This window comes from Anas platyrhynchos, chromosome 19 (genome assembly GCF_047663525.1).
Source record: "Anas platyrhynchos isolate ZD024472 breed Pekin duck chromosome 19, IASCAAS_PekinDuck_T2T, whole genome shotgun sequence".
NCBI classification, from domain to species: domain Eukaryota; kingdom Metazoa; phylum Chordata; class Aves; order Anseriformes; family Anatidae; genus Anas; species Anas platyrhynchos.
Window position 1 is genome coordinate 3,635,609 of NC_092605.1, and position 14,562 is coordinate 3,650,170.

At 39.1% G+C, this 14,562-nt stretch overlaps 1 protein-coding gene across 7 annotated transcripts in view; it reads right to left on the reverse strand.

The window, feature by feature from the left end:
* HELZ (helicase with zinc finger) overlaps positions 1–14,562 on the reverse strand; it is an 83,460-nt gene that overhangs the window by 61,420 nt on the left and 7,478 nt on the right. For 3 of the 7 annotated variants that reach the window (XM_072025623.1, XM_027471664.3, XM_027471665.3), the window contains exons 2-3: positions 5,018–5,245; positions 3,194–3,230 (exon numbers count right to left, since the gene is read on the reverse strand). The exons of 2 other annotated variants lie outside the window; for them this stretch is intronic. In XM_072025623.1, coding sequence (XP_071881724.1) covers positions 3,194–3,230; positions 5,018–5,227 — 247 coding nt within the window. In that variant the 5' untranslated portion in view covers positions 5,228–5,245. Of the gene's footprint in view, positions 1–3,193; positions 3,231–3,335; positions 3,422–5,017; positions 5,246–14,562 lie in introns of those variants that run through there. 2 more of the 7 variants (XM_038165241.2, XM_027471668.3) reach the window with 2 other exon arrangements.

The window sequence follows — 14,562 nt, forward strand, 5'->3', positions numbered from 1 at the left end:
TCTGTGAAATACACAGCTTGGATGGAAAGGAAGCATTACTTACTCATGCCTAATATTAATTTGAAACTTGTCTCACACCATCTAAGAAATGTTGCACATGAGCTCAAAAAAAAAGGTTGTAAGGTTTACATGCTAAAATAGACAAAAATTAAATATGGGAATGGTAAATTCAAATATCTGACGCAGACACAAAGGACCTCCTCTTCACAGAAAGGGTACAAAAAAAACAACCAGCAACCAACAACCTTTCAGTAACACAAACATGCTCAGGAAGATCCATTCATGCTCACAAAAAGCATGCCCTGTAGTTTCCAAATATAGCTAACCTCCTCGTGGTCAATTCCTGTTACTTTAAAAGGGCTTTTATTCACTTATGCTGTAAAGTGCAGGATATAGGAACGATTGTTTGAGTCCAGAAGTTTACAAGCTCCATGTAACAGAAAACTTTCCTAATGTTTTCTAGCACTGGATCAGATAGCTAGCCAAACAGACACTTTCATTGACACTTCCAATAGTGAAAGGATTTATTTCATGATACAGTCGGGCTTCAGACAAGGAGGCATAACACTTAATCATGTGTATTAACTGTCCAGAAAAAGCAGTGCATTTCTGAGCAACTAAAAGGCTAGTAAAGCTACGCATGTGAGTTGAAAAGGAGCCTGGGACAGTTGTTTAAAATTACAGAATTAAAATATGTATTAGTGTTATTGCAGGCAACATCAACATCTGTGTTTACACTGCTACTCATGCAGACCTTCGATGCAAACAGCTTGTTTTAGTACTAACAGGAATCTTACATCCAACACATCTTCAGCATTACATTTTAGAATAAATCAAAACTCCTCACTCAGACATTCGTGTCATTAACAAAAAAATCTCATGAAACAACAGAAAAAAAACAGTTCCACAAAAACACATAAAAACAACCAGACATCCCTTCAAATCGAAATGGTAACTAAATGATGTTTACAAAGCGCCACAAAGATTACTCTGAATTCACCACTCTGATGATACTGACCACAGTTCCCAAAATAGAGCTTGCTTCCCAAATCAGAAGCAGCAGCACCAGAAATAGCTTTAGCATGTCGGGCAGTTTGCTATTTTAACCTCAAAGACTAGATGTCCAATTATGATATTTCGTAGCATTAACCACCCAGTACTACCAAGTTAAAACATGCAGTTGCATATAAAAAGTTACAACACACAAACTAATTTATTTTGTTAAGAGATTTGTGGAATAATTTAACAGATTCTAAGTTGTCATCATTCCTTACAACAGTGCAAGCACTAAGGAACATGTATTTCTCAATTTATTCCAAAACATATTTATCGTTCAAGGTTAAAATAAAATAGTCACAGGAATGCAACACATCAAAGCTTGTAAGAAGATGGGACAGCAGCTTGAATAAAAACATTCTCTTTAAAAAAAAATTGTAAGCATCAAGGAAACACAGTCCATATTAAGGTTCTTTCTTCACAAGGATATTTCAAAGAAAACTAAACCCAAGAACTTTCAGGATCATAAACGATACAGATACTCTGAGCCATCAAATGCTGGGCTACAATCAATAACAGCACAACACAGGAAACCCCAATCAAATTGTTAATTTTTATTTAATCAGTACATAAATACACAACCACACTTTTTATAGGGAAATAATATGGTGTGAAGCTGACAAATGTCTTCAGTTTTAGATCTGGAAAAAATAAGTGCAGAACATGCTGGGATGAATTAAGGAAATTAACATCACACTGGTAACAATTTGTTGTTGCTTATATACATTTGAAAGCCAATTTCTCTACTTTTTTCAGATTAAAAAAAGTAGAGATTGGTGTTCCTATTCCACTCACTTCTACGTGCATCCAGCAAAAGAAAGAAAAAATACAGTTAATGCTACTGTTCCTTTGAGATACTGACTTCTGACACACATGCCAAGAGAAGAAAAAGGCTCCACGGATGAATGTCAGCTACCCTTATGACAAACCCATCAGATCTCATCAATGAGAACACTATTCATTAAACAGAATCCCACTTCCTACCTCCTTTAACCACCATTCATCTTCCCATATGTCTCTCTCTGACTTTTATTTGCCACCATAAAAGACAACTGTGAGGTTAGTCAGGATATTGCACCCTTGGCACATATCAACAGCTAGAACAAGAAGCAGCTTTAAAGACAACAAACCTATTTTAGGAATGGCATTGATTAAGCGATGTTCAGCCTTTTAAAATTTGTTTAAATGTTTTCTATGGGGGAAAATTATACCTACTGAAATTACATTTACTTTTCCTACTTATGCTTTGTGAACCATCATAAGCAGTCTGCAGACCCCCACTATGACTTAGCATCAGTGAAGACAAATGCACTTAAAAACAAAACAAGCAAACAAACAAAAAAACACCACAGTGTAAAGGCTTTCATTGCTAGTGCAGGAATGTCACAAGAGCAATCACACAGTCCATGCAACAGAACTGTGGCTTCAGGAAATTTCCTTTAAAATCTGTGAATAGTTAAGGAAATAAAAACTGAAAGGTGGGATCTGCCCCGCTTCTCCTTCCAAATCTAACTGATAAATTCTGATCCAATGTTTACCAAACTCAGAGTCCTCACTAAGTATTGAGTCACTTGCACTATAAATCAGTTACAAAATATTAGCAAGGTTAATTCCTTTAAAAATACCCCAATTAAACAAGGCATCATAACATGGAAGACACAACTTAAACGTGACATTGCCACACATTTGGAACCTTTAATAGCATGTATGTAAGCACATATATGATCCAAGTACATCATTCCTTCTCCTCCTCCCCCCAAATCAGCACCTGAAATACAAACCTAAGTATCAACCAATGCCCCTAGGAAGGAAGATGGAACAAGCAGCTGGCTTTACCACCCTAAAAATCCAAACACTATCAATCTGTCCTATATCTGTACGCTAAAATTAGCCAAACGGTACCCTTATGCCAAAGGCAGCTGTATTTTAGTTCTGGTACTTGAACATAAGTTAGAAAATTGTGAGATCTCCTTAAAAAAATAAAGTAGAAAAAAAGTATTATAAAACAGATACACAATTTTAAACTAGCAAAACATCCATTGTTAGCAAACTAACAAATCTGGGCACCAGATTTTAAAATTCAGACAACTGACTGCAATTTATAACACTAAGGAATAAAAGAAAGAAAGAAGCATACCATGCCTACAGTCTTCATCTGCTTGCCCATACTTTTTCTGAAAGGTAAAACACGAAAAGTTTAAAAATAGCATTATTCCAGTTAGCAAAAACAACTACATGCTTCAACTAGAAGTTTCTTAAAACTTTTAAGAACCCATTACCTCGTTTTTTTCCAGGGTAGAACATGTAAAGAACATCAGTCACATGTCAAATATAATATAATGAATTCTTAGAAAGCTGACCTTTTCCTCAAATTCTCAGCAAATGGACATTCTAAAAGAGGTACATGAATGTGCAAAGGTATATGCTTATGTATGTATTTTGTAGGTGGTTCACAACACCTAGGAAAAAATATAAAAATTTTCTTTCTAGACACTGTTTTTTAAACTTGCACTAGTACACTGTTGGCATTTGTAAGGTGTACTTTATTTTACTCTGTCTTATCAATGGTGATTTAAAACAATACTTCTTTTAGTAAAAATAAGAAGGAAAATTAAGATTTTTAAAGAAAAGAGTCTTTAAGTATCTATGTAATTCAAGTCTTTAATGAAAAGATTTTGATTACAAGAACTTTCCAAAGCCCCTAACGGCTTGCTGCAACAAATTTCACTATGTTGAACATTCAGAGAAGTGCCTCATAACATTTTCAGAGGCATCCAGGTCAGAAATGCAGAACTGCTAAGCCTCTAACTGTATCTTACCCTATGTAAATAATTTTGAGAAGTCAATCTGTAGTAACACAACTTCCAATTTAAACACCTTAGTTATTACTGAATCTTCCCCCTGAGGAGCTATACTATAGGTCACATTTTAATTTACGAAGTTTTCCAATTCTCATTTTGCACACGGAATAGTCAAATTCAGCAGCTGTCTATTTAAAGAAAGTTTAAAAATGCTGCCTCATCAGATGGGCATGACTTCATTTAAAGCTGCCCAGAGAGGGCTTACAACTTGGCCACACTTCACCATATGGGATGGAATTGTTCATACCCATAGTATGTGAAGATTCAGGGTGGAGAAGGTCCTATAAACTTGTGATAACGTTCTCAAAACAGAAGGGTAAGGAAAAATGTAGGTTAAAACATATTAATCACTCTAACATCCTTTCCTTTCAGGAGCTGTAGCACTCTAGAGCATTCAGGGAAGGTCGTGTTTTTGGTTAATGGATTCACCTACAATTCAGGGATATGCTTCTTGCCTTGACTTTACAAACCTTCACAGAGCTCACAGTTCTCACATTTCAATTAAAAACCTGCCAGAGACTAAAAGTTACGTCTTTCACCAGACATGCTCTAGCCTAGCAATGGAAAGCTAGTATGTGATCAAATATTAAAAGACTACTGTGAGGCTATGCAAAGGCAGCTAAATTAAGTATGAACTGGTTGCCTGATTTCTGGTGTTTCTTAATGTTTTTTTGAACATCTAGAGTTGTAACCTGAATTTAATGTTCTTTAAAGATAAGGTAATTTGGTACGTAATTCAGCATAATTATATGAACATAAAGTAATACTCTAAAACCAGTTATTTTTCCTTCCTGGAATATATTTATGGCTGTTGGGTTTTTGTTGTGTTATGTATATATTTATTTTTATTTTATTTTTCTCCACCCTTTTAGGGAACTGTGATTCAGACCCAAACTATTTAGAGGTCCCAATCTTGAAAAATAAACAGATCGGAGAAAACTACATGACAGAATCCTCAAACATGTTTTAGCAAGAAGAATTCTGTGGCAAACCAACATGCCAACTACAGGCAAATGCTGAATTTTACTTAAATCCTGATGGCACAAGATACTCGATTGTTCTTTCCAGTTCACTAGATACTATGAAAGAGTCACACTCACAAGTTGTAAAAAGGAAGCAATTCTATACAGAAGAGTCTCGATTTTGATGCGGTCGATTTCTGCCTGGCATGCCTCCGGGAGGTGAGCTGGGGGGTACTGGCTGAGGGAAAGGAGTGCCTCTGTGCAATGCTTCACTGCCACTTCATAATCCTGCTGCTTAAGGGATTCACATGCTTGTTCACATGACTTCTCTGGTCTTCTGTCTGCCATGACTCAGGGACAGAAATCCTAGAGTGGGGGCAGAGGGGACGACAAAACGTTGGTTAGCTGCATGATGGCAGGGACAAGTCGCCAACCAACTTCCGATCCCACCTCAAGGTGCTGCGGCACATCCCCGCCGGTATATGCCACCTCCACTCCCTATCCCCCTCTACCTGACCTCTTCCCACTCTTTTCTCCATGCTCCTACCTCCATCCCTCCTGGCTCTCAGTTCTGAGTCTAATTCAAGACCACAGTTAAGCCCATGACTGCCTGTACGAAAGGAAGCAGTGGTTTTACGGCTTTACGCACTTTGCTGGTGGTTCTTCACTGCAAACACGACTGCTATTTTGGATACACCTCATCCATCCCTTCCCTGTTCCCCAGCTCCTGCTCTGGCAGCCCCCTCTGCTCCCCCAGCATCGCTGTCCCACCCGAGGACAAGCCAAGGCACAGGACAGGTGAGCACGGATGGGAGGTCAACAGCAAACCTCCATCGAGGGCTTTGTTTTCGTGTCTGAGCAAACCCTGCCACACCACCACCTCCGCGCCCCTTGCCAACAGAATTTCTTGAATAATTTTGATGTTAATATTGGGGAGGGTGAAGCAATTGTGATACAAATCTGTATAGAGACAACAGCATCCACCAATAAACTCTGACAAGCGGTTATCCACAGCCTGAACCACCAGTAGAAAAGCAAAACCCTTCCTCTAATCCCCATCTATATTACCCCTTCATTGATGTGTTTAAATAAATGTTGTGTCTCTAGAGACACTTCAAAGCTGACTTGACAAAAACGTGTTCTGGTAACCAAAAGAGGAAAACTCAAGAGTTCTCATGTGGTCTGCTAAGAAGCAGCAGGCTATCAATCTTCATGATGATCCATCAGCTGTTACGGTCATTGAAAATAACTAAAATAACTCTCCCTTCAAAAGTCCATTGCTAAAGACTTCCTTTATACTTCATATTGGGGTATTTTTAAGCAATCTAAGATCAAGTACATTTAAGAAGTCAATCCAATAGTCAAATAAACATAAGTTCCATACAAGAAAAACTCTTCATCATCCCACTTTTCTCATTAACACATAACTAAGCCAATATACAGTAGAAACATTCACAACAAGTTTGATTTATCCTATGACAGTGTTCTCTGTGCTCGACACCATTCCTAAAACTTGATTTTCAGCATCACACCACAAACATGCAAAGGAAATCTGATTTCTGCAGACTATTTTGACTGAAACCATGTTCTCTTTTACAACATTTACATTGATGGAGATGAGAATTTTTTTACAAATCTTCCCCAAGGTGGAGGAACACAAGCATGAAGTAGGTTTTGCATTTCTGTGTGTGTGAGAAAAGTCATTTATGGAGTAATTATATTAACATTAAAAGCACTCAGTTGGATCACTTAAACAAGCACATATTTTTAATTATACAAATGTTAGGTATTGTTATACCATTTACGCAAGGATCCTTTCTACATATAACTAAAAATTTTACTAAAATTTGATGGCACAGAATTTTACAAACTTAAGGTTTCCTTCCCAGTAACACAAGAGTTAATCGATGTTTTTCTCACATGCTTTGTTTTCCTCCTAGGGGACTGAAAAGAGAGGATTTCATGAACTCTGCTGTATTTTTGATTTCCTCACTTCCCGGCTGACATAGAACCAAAATTCCTTTGACCAGAAGTCTCCGCAGAGCTTCTGTGTGTTTATTCCAGCACAAGTATTTATACACACATCCTACCCTAACGGACCTGGCCAGCGTAACCAAGAGGCATTTGGAAGCTGTGCTACCCAGCCCTTCTTCCTTTCTTCCCCAGCATGGCACCATGTTAAAAAAAGGAAAACATGGTATTTATCAATCATCCCATATTGGCTGTTTCACCAAATACTGAAGTAGTTCGAGAAGAAGCTAGGTTTTACACGCCCAGCAGTGGCCTACTGTACTGCTGAGGCTGCACAACTTCTTTGGTCAATTTGTAGACTTAGAGGGCATTTTAGGGAACACAACTGACCTTAACGTGATCCACAGGTTGTGGAGTTCAGAGCAGTCAGGACCAGGCTGTTTGGATAACTGCACTAAACTGAGTCACACCATCGGTATTTCAGAGTAACTTCAGAGACACTGAAGTCACAGAGCATGGGACGTAACAGGCAGGGAGTCCACTGCAGCGTAATTTGTTTAAAAAAAGTTAATCATAAAAAAATAGCATGCAGACAATGTAGCTGAAATGATAAATTCATGCTCTCAGATTTCATTTTGATTCCATAAATACCCACACAGACGGACACAAACACGCACAGTTATTGGGTATTTGAACTGTCTACTTCAGATCCAGTCCGGCTGCTCTGAAGTTTTCTTTGGGGGCACTCACCTCTTCCCACTGACTCTGAAAACCTATCCTCCTGGCTTGGGTCCCCTAAGCTGTGTCTAATATAGTTACTAAGACTTAAATCGTGTGAATGTGAATTCAAAACATGCCTTTTTAAAATCTTGTCTATTATAGTACATGACCTACCCATGCTTAAAATTATTTCAGAACATTTAACATTTTGACATCCAAGGAAAGGAGACACTTATTAAGGGAAAATCATTTGGAATTCTACAAGTGTTTCTTGGTTTAAAATTTCAAATGTAAAACTGGAATTTCTACACTCGTTCCAAGAGTAGAAATGATTGCAGATTACATTTGAAAGCAGAAGTGTTACAAGGTCTGTGCCGTATTCCCAACTCTTCGCAAAACTGAGCTAATTACTTATGCACTTCAGTTTTTCTGCCTGTAAAACTGAGATTAAAATCCTAAGCATGTAGCAGAATAAATGTCAGGATTATTCATTTTCTCAAAGCAGCTGGAGAACTGCACGCCAGAAGAGTTGCAATTCAAATTTGAGTAATAATTTATTCTAATAGCAAATTTTAATGCGTCTTCTGAATTCTGTGGAAGCAGCAGACAGGCCTATTCCCACTGTCTGAAGCTACACGTCTCAGACAGGTGGACCTACCTTAGAATTACAGCCACAATGTGTTATCAACAGCGCCTTTATCATCAGCAGCCGATTCAAAGCATTTCTCAGCTTTGAATCATCTCACAGCAGTGCCACTGCCTAAAGGAAGGCTCCTGATTTAGGCATTTAATAAGATATTTAAATAACATTAAGCATAGCACCTGCAAATTCTACCTGTAAGCCTCGTGTTGACTGGAGCCATACAGGAGTTGACACAACTCTTCCTCACGAGCTAATCCAGACATTGAACCCTGGCTTTACACCTTGTGCCTTCCAAAAACTCCTTCAGGAGTAGGAAACTGACTGATCTACGTTTCTTTGAAGGCCAAGTCCCATCCAGCTTAACTTCCTCAAAGTATCTGCTGTCCCTATTATTTAGAAGACCTGGTTAATTCCAACAGGTACAACTCAGCCCCTGGTGTTTGTTTTGGTTTTGCTGAGATTTGAGCGGGATTCATTCCCTACTAACAATTTTTGGGAGCAATATTCCTAATGAGCATTTCACCTTCTTCCCAATGAGATTTTGTAAACGAATACAGACAGAGTAACTAAACGCTAATCCCCAAGTAAAACTGCACGTTTCCCCTCCAGATCTGCAGAGGGGGCTGGGGAAGGCCAAAGGGCTGGCTCAGAGGATGAGCTGTGACCAGTGTGATCCAGGCAGCCAGTTAGTGCTAAGCTTGGGGCACGGGATGCTTTTCAAGAATTACTCCACAGCCTGATTAGTCCAAGCGCAAACTAAAAATCAGCATGGATGAGAAAATCGCAAACTAAGATTTTAGTATTTCAGAGAGGTTTAACTCGTGACTCTGCACTTTTACGCCACAGTGTTCTGATGGAACCAAAGGATCCGTACACGAAGATAATTGTAAGTTAAAGTAAGTGCCAGTTCCTAAAAAAAAAAAATTCAAACAGATGCTTTTTCAATTCACTGTACAGCATCTAGCCAGATAACTCCTGCTGTATTTCATAAACAAACAGATTAGAGGGCACAATGCTGTTCCTATTAATGTTATTGGCAAAATTCCCAATGTCTGCCAAGACAGAAGGATCAGATCCAAGGTCTCGCATGCCAAGCTGACAAACAGTAGACAAGTCAGTAAATATTTGCATATTTTAACCAGACATTAACATCTCTTGTAAAGATTTATGCTAAAGCGATGATGTTCAACTCGCAGCCCCACAGTGCGAGGGGTGGGAGCTCACAGGGAGCTGAATTCCGCTTCCAGCACCACATCCTGGGACTCGCGCGCTGAACGGGCCCCGTGGCCATGGGGAACACGGAGGGGCAAGAGCCTCTCCAGCTGCCTCCCATTGCAACGCCAAACCTTTAAAGAGTTCTGCTGGAAGAAACGAGCACCCAGATATTCCCTGCCAAAGGAATCCCGTTGGCACCCCAGTGCAGGAGAGGAGGAGAGGGCTTCCAGCTCCATCACCTGCTGCAGTCTGGCTGACACAGGCTCCGAGAAAGAAGAGCGTGAATTCAGCTCAGGAAATGCATACGGTGACCACGCTGCTTCCTAGCACGTCATTTGTCAGCCCTTCCCATAAACTGGACGGAAGTTTAGAACGAGTAATAAATCCAGGTAATTCTTAAAGAAGAGCCAGCTGTTTTATCATTGTGTCCCAGCAATTGCTTTTAAGAAACAAGAGGTCTGCTAGATTTATTTTGGAGGCTAGTTGCTTTGCCCTTTCCCAATAACTTTTGAACTTCAAGGCCAACGTGAATTTCACAGAAGTCCAAAGGGTCTCAAAGAAGCTGCAAGCCTTAGGAAAAATATGTAACAAGAGACCCAGGATATTAAGTCCACTGGGAGAAAGGAAAATTTACTGTTCAGTTTCTTATGGATACAAAGAGATCATTTACCCCAACAATTCTTGCCATGAGCTGCCACTTACCCAGACAGAGAGTGCTGTTCCAAAATATTGTTTGCTAGTAAAAGAAAAATCTTATTTCTCTTGCCTGTAATAATAAAAACCCCGAATTGCATTCATTAGGTTAGCTGAAGAATCCACCCATTAGTTTCCAGCTTTCACTAAAGCAGTCTCCAAATGTTTTAGACAAGCAGTAAACTTTGCACAACTTTTTGAAGCTTGTTTCTGGTAGAACTGAGATGAAAGCAATTCACATATGAAGGCCTCAAAAATGTGCAAATTATTTCTGTAATACAAGAAATTAATATTTGGGAAGTTTTTTATAGCTGGTGAAGACACAAGCCTGTGGCTGAAGTCATCTTCTCCTTCAAAATTATCAGGAAGACTGACTACATACTTTAATTTACACAGGCACGGAAAGATCTGGGTTTGTTGTATAATCTGGATTAAGTAAAATACATTAAGTATACTGCACAGCAAAACTGCTGGCTACCTTACCTGTGATCGTGACAACACTACAGTTAAATAAAGATGGGTCACTGAAGTTCATCTATTGAGACTCAGCAAACACGCTGTGTGCGTCAGTCCACATAATAAAGCAGGGAATAATAAACCTATCTACTGCTAAACCACATTATATAGCTGCTCTGGCATCTCTAGTGATCCCTACTTAAGGCATGCCTGTACCTCTACACCGCGTTATGTAATTGTTTTTGTAGTATACTGCAACACCACTCAGCTGCCTTCAGAAGGGTAACAAAGTTATGTATTTACTTTCCTTACGTAAAAATATAGAATAAACTTACTTTGCCTTAAGACAAAAAACATCTTACTCAAGCCTACAAGAAGAAATATAGCACAGAAGCCACTTACAGACATACAGAGGAAAAAATGCACTTTCCTAATGTCATGGCATAGCCATCATAAATAATCCCACACTAAGAAATCATTTAACGAAGTAAGAGTAGGTAATGATGGTACACTACATCAATAAGAAAGACTTAACACAATACAGAAAAAGGACGGTGCCTCTTTCATGCAGAAAAGAATATTAGAAAAGGTGCTTTTGCCCTTTTTAAAAAAAAAAAAAAAAAACACAACACATAATTGCAGAGTTGTTATGCACCCATGTCTTGCAGTTATGGCTGAAGCCAGCAATATTAGTTCTACACAGCACTCAGTAATGTACTGCACACCTTACAGAACAAATACAATGTCTCCACCCTTGAGAGAGGACTATCTAATCAGTTTTCTACAGAAACTGAATTACTCTGGTTAATGTTGTACAACTCCAGGCAAAATGACCCTACTTTACATGCCAAAAATGATGCTAAATCTGAAATGGAGCATACAGAACGAGGAAAGCTTCTTTCAAGGTTTTATTATATAGCATAACAGCAGCAAGAACTCCTGCTACTTTGCCTTTAAAGAACATGATACACTTGAGTTCAGGTAGGGGGAAAAAAAAAATAATAAAGAATTAAGATGTTCATGACGCCCTCTACTACTAATTTCTTCAATTGTCCTTCCTCTTAAAACACACCCAAAAAATTCCACAAAGACAGGACTGTAAATTAGGAGGACAAGGGAGCTCTGGCCACATAACTGGAGCCTTGAGCATGATCCTCTAAACTTCATGCATAGAACAAACACCTCCACAGTTATTGGAAAAGGAACAAGCATCTGTGGGTGGTTTACCATTCACGTAACAACAGCACCACAAATATAGCAGCAACTGAGATTAAGAGCAAATGAGTTCTGCATCTGAACCCTCTGTGCTCTTTAAATCACTTCACATACATCACAGATGGTAACAAGTTAGATTTCATTGCATGCCAGTTACCATTTCAGAACAGACATTTCATTAAGTGATTATTAACACCTTATTATCTCTACTAATCTGTTTTCACTTCGGAAGTAGCAGCAAAAAGGACAAACTATAGATAGACGGATGGAAGCAGCATGTACACACAGACAACCTGGCTATCTTTGGCTCAAAATCTGAAAATTAACTCCTGGCCTCAGCACTTACAACCACCTTATCCACCAGGTGAAGATCCTGAATATCCTCACCTCCTGCATTTTTGGTTTTATGTTTTCAACACCGTTGTCTAAAAGCATTACCTATCTTGATGGAACTAAGCAAAAGACACAGCAAGTCAAAGCACATCACCTACCCAGCGTGCCTTGACCTCATCAGAAAGCCATCCCTAACTGACAGAGACAAGAGTCCTATTTACACACAACAAACCCAGAAAATATTGCATACATTAAAATTGTTACAAATACTTCAATACCCAAAAGTTGTGTAATACCAGAATTCTCAACACAAGCTTGTGTTGGCCCTCCCATGTGTCTGCGTTACGCTACAGCCCTGAAAGGCACTACTCAGTCACTACATTTCCCAGTGGCTCCATGATCAGGCAGAGCAGAGGCTGAGGCTTAATGAATGTGTAGTTAAATACTCCAGCACGCAGCCTAAGGCCTGATTTACTCCATGCTACTCAAATCTGGTTCACAGAACTGCATTTTCATGTTTTCATCAGCTTTTCAGTAATGCTTACAAATACTGCAACAAAATACGAGTGTTAAAACATCATTACCCTTCTTTTCCCATTTTTACAAATAACTGAGACAATCAAAAATATTAAAGCCAAAGTTTCTCTGAATTTCTTACATTCAGATTAAGACAACTAGAAGTGCTCTTTCCCCATCACATCTTCCATGGACTCCTTCATGACCGAAGGCCCAGTGTCTGCACTGACTTTGGGGAATCGCTGCAGTATTCAGCATTTCTCTGTGTCACAACACGGTGCCATTCATCAGAAAAACAGAAAATGAAATATAGCAAAGATATAGCTTAAATGTGAATTGTCTCTTTTTTCCTCCCTATTTCCTACTCCGTGTATTAAAAACTTTCCAATCTATGCAAACAACAAAATTTTGTTCTACCCAACAGCTGTATTGGCATGATAAAGTAATTCATACGTGTCCATGCAATGGAGCCTCCCTTCCATTTCTCTCTTTCTAACACCAGTGTTTTCCAACCTCAATCTACTTGCTCAGCCATGCCCATCTTCACATTTATTCTACATATCCTGCAGATACCTACAATTTGTGCTGTCTAAATCAAGTCACTGCCTCCTCTGGTGCTGCACGAAGATAGAGCGGCAGGAAAGAGGAACTGGCTACTGGGAATACAGATGGGGAATTCTCTGCGCTCTCATTTGTGTCCAAAATCAGACCAGGGAGCTATCTGGGGGAATGCAAAACCCTAGCCTTCAAATTGTACGGAAATCCCGTTCAGCTCGGGCTGATACATATTCACTGCAAGGATGATCTTTTAGATTTGCCCAAATAACTAATTTAACCAATGCTGAGCAGATTTTCGCAGGGTTGGTTAGCAGCATATCCTTGGCAGAAATGTCACACCGTAGCACATCTCATCTGTTTGCAAAGCAGAGCTATAGCCATAAGTTTGTTGCTTGTTTGTTTGTTTTGGGGCAGGGAGGGGAGTGGGTTTTTTGTTTATTTGTTTGTTTGTTTTACTGTGAGCAGAAAATATTTCACTTTTACCTAAATTTTAGAAAAGACTCAATTATCTTGGCAGAGCCCTTCACAGCGTCCAGAAACGTAGCTAGAGACAGACACCTACCATGGGAAATCACAACGCAAATAACTAGAATTTGGCAAGTAACACCCGACTGAAATGAGTGAGCATGTAATAGTACATCAGGTAACATGTAATAGGCGGTGCTTCTGCCCCACCTAAAGTTCTTTTGGCTCCTTCATAGAAAATCCTCACGTAAACAATCTTTCATAATAACCGGCTAACAGCAGCAGTTTGTATCCCATGTATTATTTTTTTTCCATATATGTTCTTACCACTTTTTCTGGGTACAGTTTCTCACACTTATCCAAGATGAGGGTATTTTAATTGAAATATTGTCTTGTGGTTACCATTTTATCCCCATAACAACATCACCAATTACTTACTGTAAAAAAATGCATTCGAAAAGTAATTTAATCTTTGCTTCTCTTAATGAAATTTACTGGAGAAAAACAAAGGGAAGAATCAGTACAGCAGAGCCAGCTAACTCTCCATGGAGTGGGACCAACCTACAACTCCCAAACTCAAACACATTTTGCAGGAGAGCACAGCATTCATATCCTAAACAGCTGTTTAAAAGATCACAGTCCGCAGCTTTTCAAACTACAACCTGCTTGTGGCAGAACCTCTTCCTTCTTAAACACTTGAATAACAAAACGAGGCCTTGTTCCTAAGTGTCCACACATTTCACAATGCAACGTTTAATAATTTTGACCAAAAAAGTGAATGCCATTGATCTGAAGCATTCACACAGTCACGCAGTTACCAATACTCTTCTCCACTGAGTCATAAGACTGCCAAAAGTACTTTTTGAAATATGTCTGCTGTATGAAATACAGCTACATC